Raw genomic sequence first — 22,375 nt, forward strand, 5'->3', positions numbered from 1 at the left:
AACACACTACTTTGCTGCAATTCGACGAGATGGTCCTTCATTTTTTAAAGTTTGTGTCATTTTGAGCTTCGCGCGGTTTTGCTTCCGGCGCCGTCAGCCATCTCGCTTCCTGATTGGCTATCATTTCATACCACGTGATGAAAATTAAAACAATTACGCTTCCGTGTTGTGCTTTCGGCTTCTTTAAAAAAAAAAAAAAGGATTTACGTGGCAGTTTGGCCCGTAGCCAGGCCGCATGACAGATTTTTATGTTCACAATAATCAGACTAATAAGCAGGATAAAAAAAACCGTGCTCATGGAAAAGGCAAGAGCTTAACAGTCAGCAGCCATAGATAACACATTAGTCTTACCTTGGGTGTTGAATTCTGCCCCTTGTGCTTTATCATTCTTACCTGTGTCATATTTGGTCCTGCCGCAGCAATTGGGCTGCTTATCCGGTCATTCTTTCCCCAAGTCAACTTCGTTACCATTCCTAACATTAAAAAGTGTAGAACACGCTTGTTTGCTACAATTCGACGAGATGGTCCTTCATTTTTTTTAAAGTTCGTCTCATTTTGATCTTCGCGCGGTTTTGCTTCCGGCTCCGTCAGCCATCTCGCTTCCTGATTGGCTAGCATTCTATACCACGTGATGAAGACGAAAACAATTATGCTTCAGTGTTGTGCTTCCGGCTTCTTCAAGCAGCTCGCATCCTGATTGGCTATCGTTTCATGTCAGTTTCAAATTCAGGTGGTTTTCTGATATAGAGGGACAAAAAACAAAATAATGCTTCAGTGTATTAAATTCTGAATTAAATTCGGAAATATTGTGCTTCACAGCTGTTGAAAGATACAAATAATTTATTTAGTCCTTACCATGAATTGATTAACGTGGACCCTGACTTAAACAAGTTGAAAAGCTTATTCGGGTGTTACCATTTAGTGGTCAATTGTACGGAATATGTACCGTACTGTGCAATCTACTAATAAAAGTCTCAATCAATCAAAATTGTCCTATACTGCCCTCTCCTGGCTTGAAAAAGAAACGAGTGACACAATCACTAAACATGTCCAAGCAGCGTTTAAGGCCGATTCGTTTTATTATGTCATGAATAAATGTAAACAATAGAAATAGAATAAACATTTCGAAAAAAAACCAAACCTAAACGGCACAGCTAAAGATAAACAGTCACTATACATTTTAAGTATGTACAACTTTTGATAAATAAACCAATACTGTCTAGCAATATGAGTTTTCATTCTCTAGGCGTTAGTGCACTGGCAGGAGCGGAGTGGAAGAGACAAGAGAGCAAATATCAGGCACTAGTAACGAGATTAAACTGCACCTTGATGCATTTATTTTGAGATACCATTTCTCAGTGTTTTGGCTTGCACATTGAGAAGAAAAGAACATTTCACATCAACACTTTGGATCCTGAGACAAGGACAACCTTACAGTAACATCTACTGGTGGCGTTTTTAAAGCTTGAGCATTAATAACCTGTAGCACAGATGCACTGAGACAGCCAAAGAACATCCCGGAATTATGATATGGGACTTTTTTACCATTAAAAAAGGTAACCGTCTACAAAGTGAAGTGCTGTCGCTAACCAGCAGCATTTCTTTTCATGTTGATATTATAGAGCACCAGGCAGTATAAACTAGGGAGAAACTGATGCAAAACCGGCTAGACTGAGTGGAGTTTTGACACTTTTCCCTTTTGAGGAAGCCCAGGAAATGATCATCAAGAACCAGCCCAGACGTCTTCCTCAAAAACATATTTCAGTCATGCAAGGAGCGAGAAAACTTAATACATCTTGTATTGGTCTCTTACAAAATAACTCAATAGTAACTCCTCGTCACTTGCTTTCTCCCTGACATCCAGGAACTTTGTTTTTACAAAAGCAAATGGGAGAAAAAGACATTGAAGCATGAAAAATGTATCTAGTAAAGCCTTATGGAAAAGTTATTCCTTTTCTTTATGAGAGTATTTTGTTGCCACACACTTTCAGACCTGCTGAGTTCAATGTGCTGGGTGGTGCAGGGCCTGCGTTTGCTGTGTACCGTTTTAGAAATCTGACAGGGGTTTTGATGCTGAGTGACACACACCTCGCTGGGGCTGATTGGATTGAGCCAGGGGGTCAGAGGTCGCTTCGGCCCCCCTCGACTCTCACCTAGGAGAGCCAACATATGCCTCTTGGTTTCCTGGCCAGCAGAGTCCAAAAAAGCCAATCTGCTATGTGAGCAAATCCCCTGAAAGATATCTAAGGCTGATCCGGGTCCAAACGTGGCAAGTCTGCAAAGCCCCCACCTGCTCTTTTCAAGTGCAACATTCAGGGTGGCGGCGAGCAGCTCTTAATGCCTCTTCATGGACGACACCTTTTTCTTCCTGGCGGCTAACATCTCATAAAAGGGGTCCCTGCTGATGGCAGCTCTGTGGGCACAAACAACAATCAACTTAATTAGAAATCCCCCCTTATTTGTTCCCAATGACAAAAAAAATGTCAAAACTTGTGGTAAACATGTTACTAATATATATTTTTCACTTGACATTACTATTTCAGCGTGAAATACCGTATTTTCCGGGCGCACCGGATTATAAGGCGCACTGCCGATGAATGCTCTATTTTCAATATTTTTTTCATATAAAAGGCTGTGATTATAGGGCACATTAAGGAGTCATATTGTTTTTTTTTTTTCGAAATGGAAAACACTTCCCTGTGGTCTACATAACATGTAATAGTGGTTCTTTGGTGAAAATGTTGCATAGATTATGTTTTACAGATCATCTTCAAGCCGATTTCTGACAGTCGCTTCCGGATGCGCCGTTTTGTGGGCGGTCTTATTCACGTGGCTCACCTTCGGCAGCGTCTTCTCCCCGTCATCTTTGTTGTAGCGGTGTAGCGTGCAAGGACGGGGGTGGAAGAAGTGTCAAAAGATGGAGCTAACTGTTTTAATGACATTCAGACTTTACTTAAATCAATAACGGAGCAGCATCTCCTCATCCGGAAACAACAAGTCTGGAAATGTGTCCCGTGAAAAACCCGTCCGACCGGAACTCTCTATAATAACTAAAGTTTCTTGGGTGAATAATGTAACTCACTACACCGGCATGTTTTAGCGCTTTCATGGCGAGTTTACTGACAGATATAAGTAATAACTTTACACTACTTTATATTAGAAATGGCAACAGCGGAGGATGAATGTCCCATACAGATCAGCAGGTACCAGAAGATAAGAAAAGTTGCTTTTGCATAATAACAAAACGCCAGATAATGTCTTACCTTATACACACACCATAATAATACTTGTATGTTTAATGCGCCGACAATCCACCAAGCGGAGCAGCTTCATAGCTTACTAAAGTCATACTAAAACATTTTGATAGATTTTTGAGCGCCGTGTGTAATCTATATTTTCAATGGAACATAACATGTTGGTGTTGTTTACTTGAGTGATATTGCCATCATACCTCTTACCACATATCTCTTATGTTTGACTGGCATCTACTGGTCACACTAATCATTACACCATGTACCAAATAAAATTGCTGCGAGGTTGGTGAGCAAAACCAGAATTATTCTGTACATTAGGCGCACCGGGTTATAAGGCGCACTGTCGAGTTTTGAGAAAAAGAAAGAATTTTAAGTGCGCCTTTTATAGTCCGGAAAATACGGTACATATACATGTTAACTACACTACCTCTACTAAATATATATAACTATACAATTATCATAATAATGCACATTTTGTGCATACACCAATAACATACACAAGACAATACACCTTGGCAGAAAAAATAAATGTACAATCTGTTGCATGCTTTGGAATGGAACAAAGTAGCGCAATGTGGTAAGACACATTCTGAAAGCCATGAGTACAAATTGAAATCTTAGTAAACAATTTCATTAGTTCACATATAAATAAAGTAAAAATGACATGTTTACTTTAACATTAGTTTGTTGTTAGGAACATGTGTAGAAATAATCTGATTCTAATTTACTCTGGCAAATTTGACCTCATTCAGCACAGCAAAAAAAGCTTGAAAATAACCAAATAATGAATGAATGTCCCAAGGATGTTTTGATGACAACTGAACAGTATTTCAAACTAAATCCAATGTGGCAGCTCGGCACTTACTTAATGCTGTTCATCCATTCATCCTTTTCCTCAGTGGAGGGTGCAGATATACGGTAGAAGGTGTGATTTCCCTCCACAACGCGCCCGTCAGCCTCCGTCTTGCACGCCTTTATCACCTGGTCCTTGTTGTCAGGAATGTAAAGCTCAAAAGCGTTCTGTAAAAAGAATGAAGATTTAATCGTTATTAAACCTTGTTTACCCATAGGGCCCAAACGGGCATTGCGTGTGTTCCTCATGTGATATGATTATTCAGTTTGAAGGTTAGCGGGCCGAAATTTTGAGAGGGAGGTTTTTTTTTGTTTGATTTTAAAAATTGCATTGTGTTTTGATTGCAACCCTTGTAGAACAAGGTATGCAAATAAAGTACACACACTTTCTCTTAAGAACTCTTTCAGGCCCATTGACTCCCAATATAACTGCCATTTTAACAGACTGGAATCCTGGAATAGTACTATGCTTTTTCAATTATAACAGAATAACTCTTATTCTTGCCAATTGAAAAACAAAAACAAAATATTTTGCTGTAATCGTGCCTCTTAATCACTAGCTGGTGCCAGAAAACCATGATGCATTATGGTTGTGGCAACATTGTCCACCATTGCACTTTGTATACAATGGCAAACTATCCATCTTTGTCTGTTCGCAGATTTTCTCAAATGTTTTTATTTTTTTTATTGAAAAAAAAAATCGATGTTCGATTGAATCACGGTTCTTATTTGTAACGCTTAAAAATCTTAAAGGATTTGTTTTTTTAATGTATATATATTTTTTGTATTTTTTATCTATTTTGTCGTAGAAGCCCATATCTGCTGTACTGATTAACTTTACTTCAGGGGACGGCGTATATATATATATATATACATATATACCGTATTTTTCGGATTATAAATCACAGTTTTTTCAATATTTTGGCCGGGGGTGCGATTTATACTCCGGGGCGATGTATGTGTGAAATTATTAACACATTACCGTAAAATATCAAATGATATTATTTATCTCATTCCCGTAAGAGACGAGGCGAATGTCAGCAATCGTCACCCACACGTCAGCCAATAGAAATTATGTGGGGGCAGGTCATGGCACAAGTGCATTGTGGGTCATTGTGGCGGTGTATTGTGAAAAAAAAGATGCTACGTGCTACTACGTCCGTACCTAGGAAAATGGATCATTTCAACATTGGCGGTAACTTATAAAAACTGAGAAGGGCTGAACAAAAATGGCACCGAAAAGGAAATCATATACTGCAGATTACAAGCTGGACGTAGTGAAATATGCAGCAGATAACGGGAATCGAGCAGCAGAAAGAAAGGATACCAGAAGCGACAACGAGGAAGAAGATTTCATCGGATTTAGCGATCAGGAGTGACAGATTGTTTGGTAAACGTATAGCATGTTCGATATGTTACAGTTATTTGAATGACTCTTACCATAATGTTACGTTAACATAGCAGGCACGTTCTCAGTTGGTTATTTTTGCGTCATATAACGTACACTTATTCAGCCTGTTGTTCACTATTCTTTATTTATTTTAAATTGCCTTTCAAATGTCTATTCTTGGTGTTGGATTTTATCAAATACATTTCCCCCAAAAATGCGACAGTGCGACGTATGTTTTTTTCCTTCTTTATTATGCATTTTCGGCCGGTGCGACGTATACTCCGGAGCGACCTATAATCCGAAAAATACGGTATATATATATATATCCGAAAAATACGGTATATATATATATATATATATATATACACATATACACGCTATACAAGTATAACCCATTCACCATTACTTTAGAAAAGAGAAATGTTGGGTCTTTCTCTTGTTGCTTTATTTGTATTTGGTTGCTTTATTTGTATTTGACTTCATTAAATGTTTAGGAAGCATTTTATTGAACAAAACCGGTTTTCCTTTACCTCATAAAAACTTATCAGCGCTGTTAGTCTCTTTTTATAAAAACTTATCAGCGCTGTTAGTCTCTTTTATGGAGGAATGTCATTGATCATAGAACTGGCACCTAATGTTATCAAAAACAAACTCCATGCCTGCTTTCTCTATCATTCTAGCTCCGTAGGAACTTTAAATATAATATTTTTGTACACTGTATCAAAATCAATCTCATGAATTGTTTCCCTATTCAAGGCTGTAATTACCCAACCTGAAATATTTCACTCTACAACTTATTTTTAGAAATACTGTATATTATGCATTTTCCCATTATAAGAAACCGTTGCTATTTTTGACAAAAAGGCCATTAAACAGAAAAAAATCAAAGAATAAAAAAAAAAAAATCAATTGATAGATCGGACGTTGTTAAAAGATTTGACGTGAAGAAAATGGATGGATGGAAAGTTTAAAAAAATATTGCTGACTTATGAGACTTTTATGAGCATGTCCCTTTTAGATCCTAAAAGTTTTGGATTCCGTAAAGCAGAAAGCTAAGCCGTGCTTAGCCAGTGGTCTCCTTCTGGTGTCTAGAGTCAGGACTACTTTGTACAGCTCCTCCCAGAGGATCCGAGGCGTTCTTAGGCCAGCCGGGAGACAGTCTGCTCAACGTGTCCTGGGTCTTCCTCATGGCCTCCTACCAGTCATATGTGCACTAAACCTCTCCTATGCCCGAACCACCTCATCTGGCTCCTCTCAATGTGTAGGAGCAGCGGGTTTACTCTGAGCTCCTCCCAAATGACAGAGCTTCTCTCTAAGGGCGATCCACGCCACCTGACATAGGAAGTTCATTTTGGCCGCTTGTACCCGTGATCTTGTCCTTTTGGTCATAACCCAGAGCTAATGACCATAGATGAGGATAGGACCGTAGATCGACCGGTAAATTGAGAGCTTTGCCTTCCAACCCAGTTCCTTCTTCATACGACGATAGGGTCCGCATCACTGCAGATGCCGCACCGTGTGTATCTCACAATTCACTCTTCCCTCACACGTGAACATGACAGTATACTGTGTACACTGTATACTTAGTTCCTGAGTGCAAGAAACTGCAAAAACTTTGCAACACTTAAGGCATGAGTCCAACCAAGACTAAAATACAATCAAAGAGGAAAAAAGGTCTTCTGTACTTATATTTAGCATCTGGTTGTTTTTTAAGGAAAGAAGACATTCTATTGGACACTGACGGCAGCAGGAAAACAGGCACAATAACAAACTAAGCTAACATTAGTTTGTGTGTTGTGTTTCTCTTTTTGAGCAAAATATCTTCAAAAACGACTATGACAAACTACTACCGATAGTACAAGCTTTTGTTTCCATCCCAGGCCTAGCAGGTACCACGCAAAGGGGCGTTAATTGAACATCTTTGTAATCAAGAAATGAACCAGCAGAGGAAACTGTCCTTACAGGCTTCTTGTCTTCCACCTCTCGGATGCTTAGGTTCTCCAGTGGAATGATCCCTCGTGGCTCTTTGTCCTGCAATCATGCAAAAGCAAAAATTAAGTTAAACCTGGGCTGTTTCATTCATTCATTCATTGTTTCATACATACGCGCGCGCGCGCACACACACACACATGCACACACGTTTATAGACACATTTACACGTATACACTTATATACGCACGCACGCACGCGCGCGCGCACACACACACACACACACACACACACACACACACACACACACACACACACACACACACACACACACACACACACACACACACACACACACACACACACACACACACACACACACACACACACACACACACACACACACACACACTCATACATACATATATATATATACACACACACACATATATGTGAATATACTAGGGCTGTCAAACGATTAAAACATTTAATCGCAATATTCGCATTGTTCACAGTTAATACAAAATTAATCGCATTAATCACAGATAGCTATAATTTTCATCATTAATAAGTGTACCCTAGACAGATAATTTTCATGTTTTAATACCCTGGCTGGACAATTAATTTGCTTTAACAAAATGTTAAACATTGTGCTTTTTAAACAGCTCAACACAAAACCGGCCATAACTATGTTTTCATGACATTTACAAAAAAATTGCTTGCAGTGTTTTAGTGTCTTGCCAGGTTTTGCATTTTGTTAAACACAGAGTGTGCATTCCTCTTATAGGAACACTTACATTCAGAGGAGCAGCTACACTTCCATGTTTAAATACCAGTTTCACGCATTAATACAACAAACGTCATAATGTGGATTGTTATGATCATGATTTGATTGCTGAAGATGTTTGGAAATGTAATATTTGATATTTCTACCTGAATAAATGCTTCTGATATTCTGTACATTACACATTGTACAAGTCAATGGTATTCATACCTCTGCACGGAGATATGAATATATCTGTCTTAACTGAGATATGAATATATCTGTCTTAACCTTTTCTATTTATTAGTAAAATGTAATATTCAGCCTGTAATTCATTAACAATTACATTCTGTAATTGAGGACTCAACCAGCATATGTTATAGAAGAATTTACACAATATTTCAGCCAGCCAGAAACCCCCGCCTCAATATTCCTCAACTGATGTAGTATAATTTTTTTTTCCAGGTAAAAATATCACAGAATACCATAAAAAATATATATTTGACAAAGCATGATTGTAGTTTAAGACATTTTTATTTTGTTAATGTAGTTAAATCGGATGCATAGCATATCGCTTTTATTGGTTTGAGGTCAGACCCAACAGTTTGACATAAAGAAGTCCCCTTTCAACTTCCTGCCTACCGTGTTTCATTTCTGTTGAGCTTTTATGCCATCTTACTAAAGCAGTTAGTGTAACAGTCTACACTTGGTTGTCAATGCACCTTAACTGTATACACGAAAATGAAGCTTTCCCCTACCTTTGATTGACGCGCACACCAGGCATTTGCTGCAGTGACCTCGCTACACGGCAAATAAAAGTCCTTTCTTGTCGGGAGAACTTGCCATGGCTTTGGACCTGATATTTCCATAGTCTACCCTTTTCTTTTACCATTTCCGCTCGCTGTTTTCCGCTTGCGGTTCATCAGTATTTAATGAAATCAGTCAAGTTCCCCCTCGCTACGGAGGGGGAAAAAGGACGTGTGTGCGTTAATCGCCCATTAAAAATATAAGTTGTGTTATTTGAACTTATAGATATATACCCACAACAAGTCAAATGCATGAGAAATAACGTTGTACTTACTGTCGTGTACTCAAAGTAGTAGAGACAGTTGTCAGTTAAGATGAACCATCTTCTCTTCCAGGTCTTTACACGTCCTCCTGTGGGTTCACACATGCAGTCAGAAAGGCTAAAAATTTTTTTAATAAATAAATAAATTAAAAAAGACAACGCGCCGACTCTAGCAACACGCAGGCGGACAGATGAATGAGCAGACAGACAGAAAAGCTCTTGTAGACTCCTCCCTGCTCCACCACATGCATGCACCATCACCACATATAGAAATAAATACCTGCATCAACATATTAAATGTCTCAGGATGTGTGGATGATACTTCACTTGCATACAAATGTGTGGAAAACCAGAGTCACTTTGCAGCGCTCCTTATCACTGGATTAAGTTCTCACCTTTACTCGGCCCTGTGGGGGCTCTTTGATTAACCTTCACTGATCACGCCCTGACCTCTGAACCCATCCTACCCCCTTTGACACCCATGTTTCCTGTGTGGGGTAACCCGATCACCGTAAGCAGATGGCAGGAGGATGGGATGCCAGTGAGCGTTGAGAGCCTGCAGCTAGATAGCGCTTAATCAGGTTCAAATTTCCTGTCCTGGCTTTGTTAACTGTTTTGCCTCGTCTAGACTACTTGATCCCTTGATACTTTAAAACGTCTAACATGACAGAGGAGAGTGTTTGAGCACATATAGACACACACGTTCATTATCATATGCCAGCATAGAAGCTGTATATGATACCCCATCATATCACAGGCATGATAGGCCCAACTCTTGATCCTATTGTCATCTACAGAATCGACATGTTGCGACAAAAAAAGCAAGACAGCACAGATGGACACAGAGCTAAATGGCTTGGACGCTCAGATTGGATTAATGTTTCGGTTCCATGTCACTCCAAAGAAGTGCAAGAGTATCTGAAGGGCGGGTCAACGTCCCTGCAGATCGTTTGCAAGGAAGGACAGGGGGTTTGGTGGGGTGCTAGAGTGGAGGTATGGTGGGCCGAAGTGTTAGTTTGAGGTAGTTTTTTTAACAGTATTCAATTGGAATACATATTGAAAACACTCCACTGCCCACACCACTCTCTCAAGTCAAGCACCACACAATTTCTCCTTGTGATCCATTGAAAAGAACAAGTTAAGCATAGAAAAGCCACATGGTTTTTAAAAGCTGCACTATTCCCTTTCCAAAGCTAACTCAAGTATAAAAAAGGGTATAATGCAGCTTTTGGCGGAAGAAACCCCACATCAAAAGACAGTGACCATTACAAGACCTCAGTAGGAGAGGTCTCAAAGCAGCAGCTCCCTGAAAAGAACCCAAAGGGTGGCACCCGGCAACTGCCCGGCAACCACCCACAGAGATAAAAGATGGGAAAAAAAATTAAACTACCAGCTCGGTGAGCGACTGCACGGACAAACATCTGAAGTTGAAATGCGTCAATGGAGAGACAAACAAAACAGAACAAAAATAACCAGACAAGAAAAAACCCTGCAATGTTGAAAGAGAACATAAGCAAAATGGCGGACCACCAAAAGCACCAAAGAGCTGAAGAGATGGAAGAGCATTTGTTTTGTTTGTTGGGGAAGAGCAGGTGTACATACCTCCTGAGGAAAGACAACAGCCATAATCATGGGAACAAACAAACAAACGAAGAGGAAAAGAAAACAAAAATAATCAAATTAAATGATAAGGAATTATTGTACCACAAGTCCTGTTAAAGTGGAAGAGGTGTTTATGCAGTGCTTTGCAGTGAGGTGCAACACTTGAGTTTACCACTCAGGGGAGCTCTACACACTGTAAGGCATTGCATTAAATATTGCCTCTTCGGGCAAATATTGTCAGTCATTTATCCTCCACCTTGATTTTTTAAGGTCATTAGAAGAAGCCACTTGATGCTAGATCCCTGAAACCAGTTGTAAAGATTCACAGTGATTTACAGATTCAACCTCATGTCTTTTGTTCTTGGCACATTTAGTGTGAATCAGTACAACGAGAGGGAGATGTCAGAGAAAACAGAAGTTGGTAGTGTTGAGGAATCCATCATTGTGCATCTGAGCTCCTGTGGAACATATTCAACTGTACTGTAACATATCTTAAATATGCAGAGCATGCTCATATTTATACACACACTTGATTGACTTTAGTGTCAATGAATGCAGACATCCTCAATAATTTAAAAGCCTGATCTTGGGCCACATTCATAATTCATTCAAAGAGGTGTCTTCAGTCTCAGCATCAAGTGTATACACGCATATACACAAACACTTACAGGTGGTTGACCTCAAAAGAGAGATAGCTACTTGACATAATTGCAGCTACTTGCCTGACAACACCACTGGAAAACCATATTGGTGAAAACTATACTGTTCATTAAAGGGGACCTAACCTGATTATAATCTACATTTCTAACACTTCCTTGTGGTCTAGATCAGTGGTTCTTAATCTTGTTGGAGGTACCGAACCCCAGCAGTTTCATATGCGCATTCACCGAACCCTTCTTTAGTGAAAAATAAAAGTTGTTTTTTTTCAAATTCAAGACAAAGTTATATGTTTTTTTTACTGGTGCACAAAATGAACCATAACAAATTACACACCTGCAAATCAGATGGAAAATTAGAGGGAACATTGTTCAGTGGTATCCATAATACGCCGATAGGGAGAAGTTTTTATTTACACGATGAGTCGGGTGTGTCTTGACCTCCGCCGAACCCCTGAGGCCGACTCACCGAACCCCTAGGGTTCGATCGAACCCAGGTTAAGAACCACTGGTCTAGATAATATGTATTGGATATGCTTTGGTGTACATTTTTCTCTACAGTCACATTTACAACCCGTTTTTTGAGTCCGTCTGCAAGATGTTTGTTCGTGGAAGCGTTCCCAGATTGATAATGAAAGAAACCACACCCTCCTCAAAAGTATCACAATGTATCGTTCTAAAATGTACACGGTTACATATCTTGAAAACAAACGTCACCACTATTTTTTACAGACACGGTCCAAAACAAACTTCATGACATTATATACATTCACCCGGTTTCAACATTAGTACACTAGCCTACTCTCCGATCGATACAGCGTTGCATAAATAAAAACTTATTTTATCAGCATCTATGTCACTGCATGTCGCACATCAGTGTTATTATGCGCATGACAAGATTTGATAAATATAATATTTTAAAACTCAGCTGGTCTCATACAGAGACCCCATCCCAGGCTAATAGCTTTACTTAATGTCCAAATAGATACGTCCACCTCACTGTGCTTTCACAATGTAGCCCGACTACAAAACCCCACAAGCTAACGCCAAAATGCATGGCATACGATGTGATGCTTTGGTGTTGTTCAAAGTGAGTATCGAATAGGGGTGTAACTATATTATAAATACAGTGGTAATTCGGTATTAAAATCATTACAATAATGCCTTAATGACGTGGGATGACAGTACCAAATGAAAACTTAAGTCAGTGTAGTTTTTTCTTTGGCACTTTTAAATTGGCCGGTCTGGAAGTAAACTACATCTATTTAAAATATATTTGTGTAGCGCAAGCGTGCAAGATCTGTGTTTGGGACTTCATAAGGGGATTGGTTTTTTGGACATTTCCTGAAGTTTTCATCAAAATATACGTATAATATTTTTAAGTTATGTTGCTAACAGACAAACCCTAGGAGAAAACACAACCTCTTTGTTCTGCTTACTGCAAGGCAAAGCTGCCGCTTCGTCTGAAGCATTTCTAAGACGACATAAAGCACGTCAAAAGTTGTGATGTGTTGACCCACATTTTTATTCAATAACATTGAATCAACTCGTGGTTTGAATAGATTTCTCATCCATGTTTTAAGTAATAAATGCACTGGGCTGCAGCGCAGAAAATTACAAAATTTTTGTAAAACTGCACTGCAGGGAACATAAGTAAAATGAGAAGCCACTTGACAAACCACCTGGAAAATATATTAATCCCAGCGAGGCCAAGCTTCAATTTGTGAGGTATTTACATTATAAACATTAAATTGTCAGTTAACTTTTCTGAGAATTAGAATTTTCCAAAGTGATATAAGCTGTCCCTCTAGAGGACAGTTTCTCTGAAGTTAAAAGTTGCTTAACTAAATGTAACAAACACACACACATACATATGTGTGTGTGTGTGTGTGTGTATATATATATATATATATATATATATATATATATATATATATATATATATATATATATATATATATATATATATATATATATGTATTTGTTTATTGTAATAAATATGATTAGAACATTTGAGCATTATGTTTGTGTTCAATTACAGTAAGTGTGTTTATCCATTGTGCCGTTGATACCGTTACATCCCTAGCATCCAACATTGTAACAACAGTCATAAAAGATTATCATATGTCCCCTTTAAATATGTTTTCAGTGGAACAATGTTATTCAGTCACTATGGGAAATAGAACAACTAAGTTAGTTTTTAACTACTGTTAATCAGATGTTGGAATCTGTCTCTAAATGTTCTGAACTCCTGTTTCAACCAGTGTTCTGATAAGAATACTGTTGCCCTGTCGAAGCCGATATGTGGATTTTTTGTTGGATCAAAAACTAGTTGAAAGGGAATCAAAAGTGCATTCGCTGGTGGCAGCCAAGTATTGCATTCCATGTTGCCTTGATTGCAATTACAAGGCATGACTCGTCATCAATCAGTTACACACTTCAATTCCACATCGTGTGCATCACTAGTTTTCTGCGTCACTCACCCAGTTTTAGCAGCCAGCCTTCTCTGTCGGGATTGAAGAAAGTATGGGTGAGGTCGTTGCCATCATCCTCTGGGATCTTGAATGGCTCATTTTTGATACTGTCGTACAAATTCTGCAACGGAGAGGGTGTGACAGTCAATACAGAGCAGGCTCAAACTGGAGAGAGGCTGAGAACCGTGCAACCTACTCACCCTGAGCAGGTCCTCAGGTAGGTCTCCTCCATCATTGATCCCTCGGTTCATGGAGATGAAGCGTTCCACGGTGGGTTTGTCCTTGACATTGGGGTTGTGGAGGCTTGTGTTGAGCATGATGATGGCGAATGACAGGATGTAGCAGGTGTCTGAGATAGACAACACAGTCACCATGTCAAATATAACTGGCTTACATTGCCCTCGTTTCTTGGAAACCAGCCTTTACAGTGACATTACCCTTACCTACGTAACAGAAACCAAAACATGTTCAACTTTGATAGACAGATAACCTGTATTAGCTTGTTAGAAATGTTGCTTATGCTTACAGAGGGGTCTGAATATATAAAAAAAGGTCAGCTTAGCACACAGCCACACAGAGTTGCATTAGTGAGGACAGGTTGGCGTGCAATACAGTCAGCTAAGTGTGTTTCTGCGTGCTCTATTGAAATCTGTGCTAATAGGCAGCAAGGGCGCCGTGCGGCTGACGTGGCAGCACTTTATCTGTCATGCTGAGCTGTTAGGAAGCACCATGCATTATGTACAGTACATCCATCTGTGTCCATGATATTGGCGCTTTCTCTAATCTACACGCAATATTCCCAAAAGACAGACAACACTTAAAAGTAAACATCTGCAGACTTTGTGTCTACTATAGAAAGTGAATAATCCAAGTTTATCTTGGCATCCCATTAGCCCTTAGTGCACTAATAGCAAATATGAATAATGAAAAAACGCTTATACAATCAATCAATGGTATTAAGAGATCTAAATTCAAAAGCTTTTTAGAATGGATAGCCTAACTGTTGAGTATAAAAGCAACACCTGTTGACTGGAAAACGCCAGGGTTGCACTGGCAGTAGCGCTGAGCAAAGGCCTCCATCATGCGGTCAATCTTCTGAGCTTCTCCCGGTAGCCGAAAACTCCACAGGAACTGTCTTTGAGGGGAAACGTCTCGATCATAATACTGTGATGAAGTCTGAAATAGACTCTTACCTTAGGGCCTGAACCAGGTTGAGGTCTGTGAACTCATGAAGCTCAACAAATGCATGCAGGACCTTTATGTTGAAATCATCTCTATAAGACACAAAAGAAGAATATCAAACTACACTAGGGATGTAATGATTTGAAAATGTATTATCAGTTATTATTATTATCACACTACTGTTAAATGTGCTCATAATGTATTAATACACACCAGGGTTGTCCCAAAACCAATAATTTGGTACCAGTACCAAAATGTATATCGATACTTTTCAAAATAAAGGGAACTACAAAAAATGTCAATATAGGCTATATTTTAACATCAAACACAATTTTACAAGGTTAAAATATAAATTAAAAGGCATTATACAAATTGGGCTTTTCTTGCTGCACTCAGAAAGCAATTTAAAATGTTTCATATTACATATAGTCTGCCATAATCAACCCAGTAAAATGAAGAGTGCTACCCCTGACGAAAACATCGGCCCTGGAGGGAACGTCTGCCCTGGGCTCGTCGACTATAGTCTGCATGGGAGCCGAACAGCAGGACAGATGTAACAACTACATTATTACTTGACACTCTTTATAGCTCCTTGTGCAGATATGAATTGATATAATTTAAATGTTTACCTAAGTTTAAAGCAAAGGTGGTAATTCTAACCGCCACTTTTGGCGAGGAGTGTTTTAAAGCACCACTTGCAGCGCGGCGCCTCCCTGTGTAAAGCATCACCTTTATCGTTAGTTTTGAAGCCCAAATACCCCCAAATTGGGCTTCATGCACCCTCTTTATTAACCAGTAGAATTTCATTTTTTTGCCATTCTTCCTCTCCATAATGTTATTGCTTGTATGCCATTTGTGTGAGCGTTTTGACACACTCAACATCATGCGCCTCGGCTCTGTAATCTCCGCCAGCAGCATAAACAGTACCGGTATTTTTCAAATGTAGTATATTAACCTGCCATTGTTTGCAGGGATAAGTGTAGTACCGTTTTCAATTGATTAGTACCGTGGTACTTTATTAGCACGGGTATACTGTACAACCCTAATACACACACTGAAATATTTTAACCAATTTTAATTAAAAAAGAATAACTAATACATTTACACACAATATTATTTATTGGCAGAAATAATAATAAATATTGTTCTGAATTCTTCAGCATTATAATGTTATTTGCACGTTTAAATGTTTATTTTTTTCCATTTTAATTAATAAAAAGTTTTTGCCTTTTTTAATTTATTATGGCAAATTAAGTCTTCATTTTGCTTCACATCGGGTTCATTTGACGTCACACAAGTTCACTTTTTATTGTAGACCACTTTGTCTTAGTTAATAAAGTTGTAAAAAGAAAATCCCTATTTGTGTCATTTTACTCCTGTTAAAGATCAAACACTATTTGCCAAGAAAGCACGAACTGTAGGTTCAATGTGTACAATTTAATATCTTAGTTACTCAGACTGTAATGTGTTTATACAAGTTTAGCTTGTGGTATGTAGTTTCTTAATGTGGAAGTACATGTGTCCTGCATTCATTTCAGCATTTAAGCTAACTAATAAGCTAGAGCTACTTTTTCGAAATTTTTTATTTAAAAGGGTATTACTAACTATCAGAAATCTTACCGCGGTTATTGTTAATACTGTTTATCATTACATCCCAATACTTAAAAAAAAATTGCAGTAATAGGGATGTGAGATTATTGAGCCAGACTTTGTGTGAAAGCATGACCTGGTACACAAAAGGATTGTGATAAGATACATGCTCCCATCAGGCCAGAGTGACATAGGTTCGCCCCTATATAATTAATTTATCATCTCATCTGGATGATGACATCGTCCCTAGACCCTAATGCCCTTCAGAGTAAATGATCTACTCTTTTGAGCTCATGGCCTGTTATTCCCAGCGGACAAGTGCCTAATTCAATCACCTACTTTGGAGTTCAGAGACGTGCAGTTTGTTAACAATCCGACCGAGCGAGAGCATCCATCATCGGCCCATGCACCAAATTATGTCCCTGACCTTCCGGACTCCACCCCGACTGTGCGACTGACTGACCTATAATCCCTGCATACCAAGAAGGGCTTGACACCATTTCCGGTAAATGTGGTCACTACGAAGGGGAATTTTGTTTAATTTCCCTGAAATGATGCAGACAGCGTCTTGAGCGCGTTACTTAAGGATGAGTAAACAATTGAAAGCAGATGGAGAGCATTGAGTGGGAGACATTGTCTAAATGTGGGACCAATAAAGGCTGTTTGGGGAAGGATGGGCGTGCCCTCACCTCGAGGAAACGGAGCAATATGGAAAATATGCACTCTTGAAGAGACCCTTGAAGTATGTGTGAAGAACAGAGAGACTACAGTGCATGACATTTGGGATGTAACGTTAAACAGTATTAATGATAACAATGGGAAAACCGTTTGACGGTCAGTATTACCGTTTTTAAATGAAAATTACCAACAAACAGTGATTGATAACTGCACTTTGATAAATTTGCGGACCAACTGTTGCCAGCTCACTATCTTAAAAGCTAACATGAAAAAAATAGACATTAACGTCTTTCCCCATTAAATGGTAAATGGGTTACATTTGTATAGCGCTTTTCTACCTCCAAGGTACTCAAAGGGCTTTGACACTATTTCCACATTCACCCATTCACACACACATTCACACACTGATGGCGGGAGCTGCCATGCAAGGCCCTAACCACGACCCATCAGGTGCAAGGGTGAAGTGTTTTGCGCAAGGACACAACGGATGTGACAAGGTTGGTAGAGGGCGGGGAGTGAACCAGGAACCCTCAGGTTGCTGGCACGGCCACTCTCCCAACCCCGCCACGCCGGCGTCCCTCAATCTCAACATATGAAGACATTACTATCTGACCAACTCAGCTATTCAATTGTGCACACTGAACCTATAAAGTGTGTTCTCTTAGGTTAGAGTGATCGTTCTACGAGACGGAGGGTTTTCACGGTGCATTCAAGGACCACAGAACAGAGTAGGTCACCACAACGCCCGCCAGAAATAATAATAGTAGATTATTATCTTAACCATTAAAACAGATAAAGTACTAAGACTAAAACACAGTGAAGCATAGGAAACACATGTCACATGTTAGTTTCACATTGTACATCTAATTGCCGGAATAAACAAACTATGCACGATTTTTTAAGTTTCACCTGTATTCATATAGGACTCATGGTGACTTACCTTTCCCCGAGGTAATCTCCTATGGCGGTTTTGTTCAGACCCTCCCCCTTGTAGAGGAACTGAGCAATGTCATCACTGGTATTTTTCAGCAAGTCGTTCTCAATGAGGAATTGAATTCCCTGAAAGTGTCAATAGAGGTTAAGTTTCATCCAAAAGGAACAAGTCACAAGTTTTGAAATACTGCAACTTCATCATGTATTCGTCTCCAACCTTTTTAGGGTCCATGTTGAATTTCTTACGACCCATTGCCACCTGTTTGTTCCTCTGCATGTTTTTCCTGGAAGATCAAATTCAACAGCTATTACTTATAAAGCAACATAAGATAGACAAAAAACACTACATGAAACTCTTTGCCCTATTAATTTTGTCAAGTCAAATCTACTGTTAAATGTACCTCTTATCTATGACTCATTAAAGCCAATAAACTTGATGGCTCACCCTTTTCCCAACATTGCTCAAACCAATTCACTAAATGTCTGTTAAAAAAATTACAATTACTGGCAACTATTTATTCATCTTAACCCTTAGTGCCGTGATCAAGCGTTTAACATTGTGCTTATGGGAATGAGACGTTTCTCATGCCTGTAGATGCTACGGGGTCAAAAAGTGTTTCTATGGGATGCCGTCACCACGGTTACGTCCCCCAATCTTCAGCCGGTGAGAGGTCAACAGCATGGATTCCTTAGGCTTTTGTCTGCAGACTACTTAAAGTAAAAAAAAACACAGCACAAACAAACTAATATGTACTGTCGCCGTGATAAAAGCACCGATAAATGCATGCTACGACGCCTGGATTACAACAAGGAGATGCAACACTTAATGGATTTAGGTGGAAAGAAAGTGAAAGTGTGGCATGATTTATTTGCCGTTGATGGGATCGCTGACCAAAGTAGCCGACTCAAGCGCTCCCTCCCCAGGGACTGTGCATTGTCTGCCTCCACCCGTACACCCACTACATTATTCAATGAGGCATCCCATCATGGGAAGGTGGGGGGGAGGGTACGCCCTGATGAAACATTTAAAGTGCCTTAAAAGCACAGCCTATGTAGGACGACGATTGGGGTAAGGGCTGCCTTGACCATCGACTATTAATAATTGACAGCTTCATTTGGTAAGTAAATAAAAGGCAAACGAGTCAGTTTGGGCATGGAGTATTTGCCTAAAGGTGGTGTTGGGGTTGATGGTCTTACCTCTCCTCAGTGGAACCCAGGTTCTCAATCTCACAGGTGACTTCTGCTATCTCATCCTTTAGCCGCTGTAGAAATAAAGCAGGTTTAGTCTTAACTGAAACTACCGTAAAGCTTCATTAAACAACTGCGCTGAAAAGACGAAAATGCACAGTAACAATTGATCTCATATACCAGAAAATACTGAAAGAGTTTGGCTGCAGTTTTATTCCAAACTGAATTAGTCTGAGAACATTCTGTCTTAAACCTTAATAGTGTAGTAAAGTTTGAAAAAGGATTAAAATGTAGATAGGATTCGGGAACTCACAAACCTGGGAGGCAAATGTAATTACTATGAGAAGTCGAAAATTGGTTAGGGTAATAGAATATGCAATATGACTAATGTCGCTGACAAAAATGTATATAATACCATAATTTATGTTGGAACTATGCGTTTTGATATTGTACATATTTTGACTCAAACCTCAAGAATGTCTCATATGCTCAAGACGTTTTCTATATGCTCCTTAATTTTCCAAGGTTGGAGCCTTTGTTTTATTAATGACAATGTGAGTCTCCTTTCAAAAAAGTAAAAAGTAAATGCAAAAGGTGTAGTCTGAAACTAAACTATATACTACATAGCAATGCTCTTTATAGACATGCCTCTTTTCGGCACTTGTTGGGTGTTGTTGGTTGTGGCTACATACAAGGGATGCAACGATAAATGTTATTATTGATAACCGTGGTAAAACTCTTGACAGTTAGTATTACCATTTAAAAGTAAAATTATCCAAAAATTGTGATTGACAACTGCACTTTAATAAACTTACACACTAAATGCAGCTAGCTTGAATGCTAACATAAATACATTTTCATTGTTCTTTGTTCAACCAGGTAAAAACCCATTGAGATTAAAATCTATTTTACAAGAGTGACCTGGCTAAGAGGGCAGCAAAAGAAGGCATCATCAATACATAGAACAACAAAGAGCAGTTGGTATCATCAATACATAGAACTACAACAAACAGTAACAGTCACACACTATAGTTAAAAGCGCAAATTACTTACAACAAAAACATAAAACACACAATAGATACAAATTAAAATTATTCAATAAAAACAATTTCAAAACATGTACAGTGTCCAATAGAAACAGCTTCTCTATCTTTTAAAATGGCCTGAAATTCCCCAAAAGTGATGAGTTCAGGTAGCCTCAGATCCTTTTGTAATTCATGCCATGACCATGGAGCAGCAAATCTGAAGGCTTTTTTTTTTTTTTTTTTACCAAGACTTGTGTTGGCTCTAAGGATCAACACATCAAGAATGTCCTGTGACCGCAAAATGTAGCGACTGGAGTCTCTGTATATAAAAAAACATAAATAAGAGGGACATTAACGTCTTTCATCATTAAAAAAACAGCATACCCCAATCTAAACTTCTACAAACCCATTACTGTCTCAGTAACTAAGCTATTCAATTGGGCTATGCTCTCTTCGACAGAGTGATCGATATATATACACTCAGAAGAATATGAGACCAAGGTGTTTTTACAGTACGTTCAGGCATAACGGGGGCCAGCCAGTGTGGCTGTGCCAAGTGTATGTTGGTAAACCTCACTACCTGACAACTTCAAGAGTAGTGCTGGCTGCTGGGCTACCAGCTTGGGTTTCTTTGGGCTTGGTCAGCACACTCGCCTCTCATACGACTGCCAGGGATCGCGTCCCCGTGCGGAATGCAGTAAAAAGGCACGGGGTTGAATTTGCTGGGTTACACAAGAACCGCTGACACCACAATTTATTTTAGTTATTAAAAAAACTTGGTCAGAACATTTCCGTGTGTGTAGAAGTACTTTTTGAGCACGTTCAACAACTCCGCAATAATAATGATAACCGAGATAATTTTGGTCACAATAACCGTGATATGGAATTTTCATATCGTTACATCCCTACCACATATTAGCTTAATGGAAAGGGAAAATCATGTAAATACTTCATAAAATCCAAGATAAATGGCTTTAAATAACAATATAACAATACAAATATTTTCCATTTATATTCAGTCACATGATGAGCACATGATTCCCCAAGCAGTATTGTTTACTACTGGTGGAACACTGTGTTTTGTGTTTTCAAGAGCTGCGCAATCCCGACACATTCCTCGGATGCTTGTGTTTGAAAACAATGGCTGGGCTCAAGCAGGAGGCGTTGACCTGAAGGGCTAGCGGAGGAGTGGCGTGGGAGTCAACAAGGCAACAAGGAAGGAGCAGGGAGTGGTCCCGCGTGCTCACCACAAAGTATTTGGTATTTGGGGGGGGCTCATGCCAGTCAAGGCTCATTAAAGCACGGGTGTCAGCCTGCACAGTTTGTCTGTGAGGGCAGTCGGAAGTTGATTCCCCCCACAGGGACATCAGGAGGTAGGGCATTACAATATGTCACCCCTGTGTGTAGTTTGCCTTTAAAACTGCGGGCTCATTTGGCTCAAGAGCATAGTTGTTTGAAATTCTTGGCTTGTTTAGTCATACTTTTAAAGCCCTACATTAAATCATATACTTGTAACATATAGAGGGAGGCCTTCTGTTTGGATGGCTGAACCACATGCACAAATGTTTTGCTGAGGAAATAAGCTCTTGGTAGGAAATTCCCGACATTCCACTTGGGGTGAAATGTGTGAAGGGGGAATTTGTAAAAGAAGAAAAAGTAAAGCAGAAAAAACTTGCGGTTAGTAAATGGCATTTGAATTCAGAAAGTAGAAGTAGTCTTTTCATTTTTACATTATTGTCTTTTAAATCAAGTTTTTCTTAAAAAGTTAAAGATTATATTAACAGTAAAAT

General features: G+C 39.2%; 1 protein-coding gene across 4 annotated transcripts in view; it reads right to left on the bottom strand.

Moving 5' to 3' along the window:
• Positions 1–1,040: 1,040 nt before the first annotated feature.
• cyth1a (cytohesin 1a) overlaps positions 1,041–22,375 on the bottom strand; it is a 74,303-nt gene continuing 52,968 nt past the window's right edge. For 3 of the 4 annotated variants that reach the window (XM_062036629.1, XM_062036628.1, XM_062036627.1), the window contains exons 3-13: positions 19,570–19,634; positions 18,590–18,656; positions 18,380–18,498; positions 15,183–15,263; positions 15,012–15,124; positions 14,190–14,338; positions 13,998–14,110; positions 9,270–9,348; positions 7,459–7,527; positions 4,120–4,274; positions 1,041–2,413 (exon numbers count right to left, since the gene is read on the bottom strand). In XM_062036629.1, the coding sequence (XP_061892613.1) occupies positions 2,335–2,413; positions 4,120–4,274; positions 7,459–7,527; positions 9,270–9,348; positions 13,998–14,110; positions 14,190–14,338; positions 15,012–15,124; positions 15,183–15,263; positions 18,380–18,498; positions 18,590–18,656; positions 19,570–19,634 (1,089 nt within the window). In that variant the 3' untranslated portion in view covers positions 1,041–2,334. The remainder of the gene's footprint in view (positions 2,414–4,119; positions 4,275–7,458; positions 7,528–9,269; positions 9,349–13,997; positions 14,111–14,189; positions 14,339–15,011; positions 15,125–15,182; positions 15,264–18,379; positions 18,499–18,589; positions 18,657–19,569; positions 19,635–22,375) is intronic. The other variant, XM_062036626.1, reaches the window with a different exon arrangement.

The sequence above is a fragment of the Entelurus aequoreus genome, linkage group LG25 (genome assembly GCF_033978785.1).
Source record: "Entelurus aequoreus isolate RoL-2023_Sb linkage group LG25, RoL_Eaeq_v1.1, whole genome shotgun sequence".
Taxonomy (NCBI): Eukaryota; Metazoa; Chordata; class Actinopteri; order Syngnathiformes; family Syngnathidae; genus Entelurus; species Entelurus aequoreus.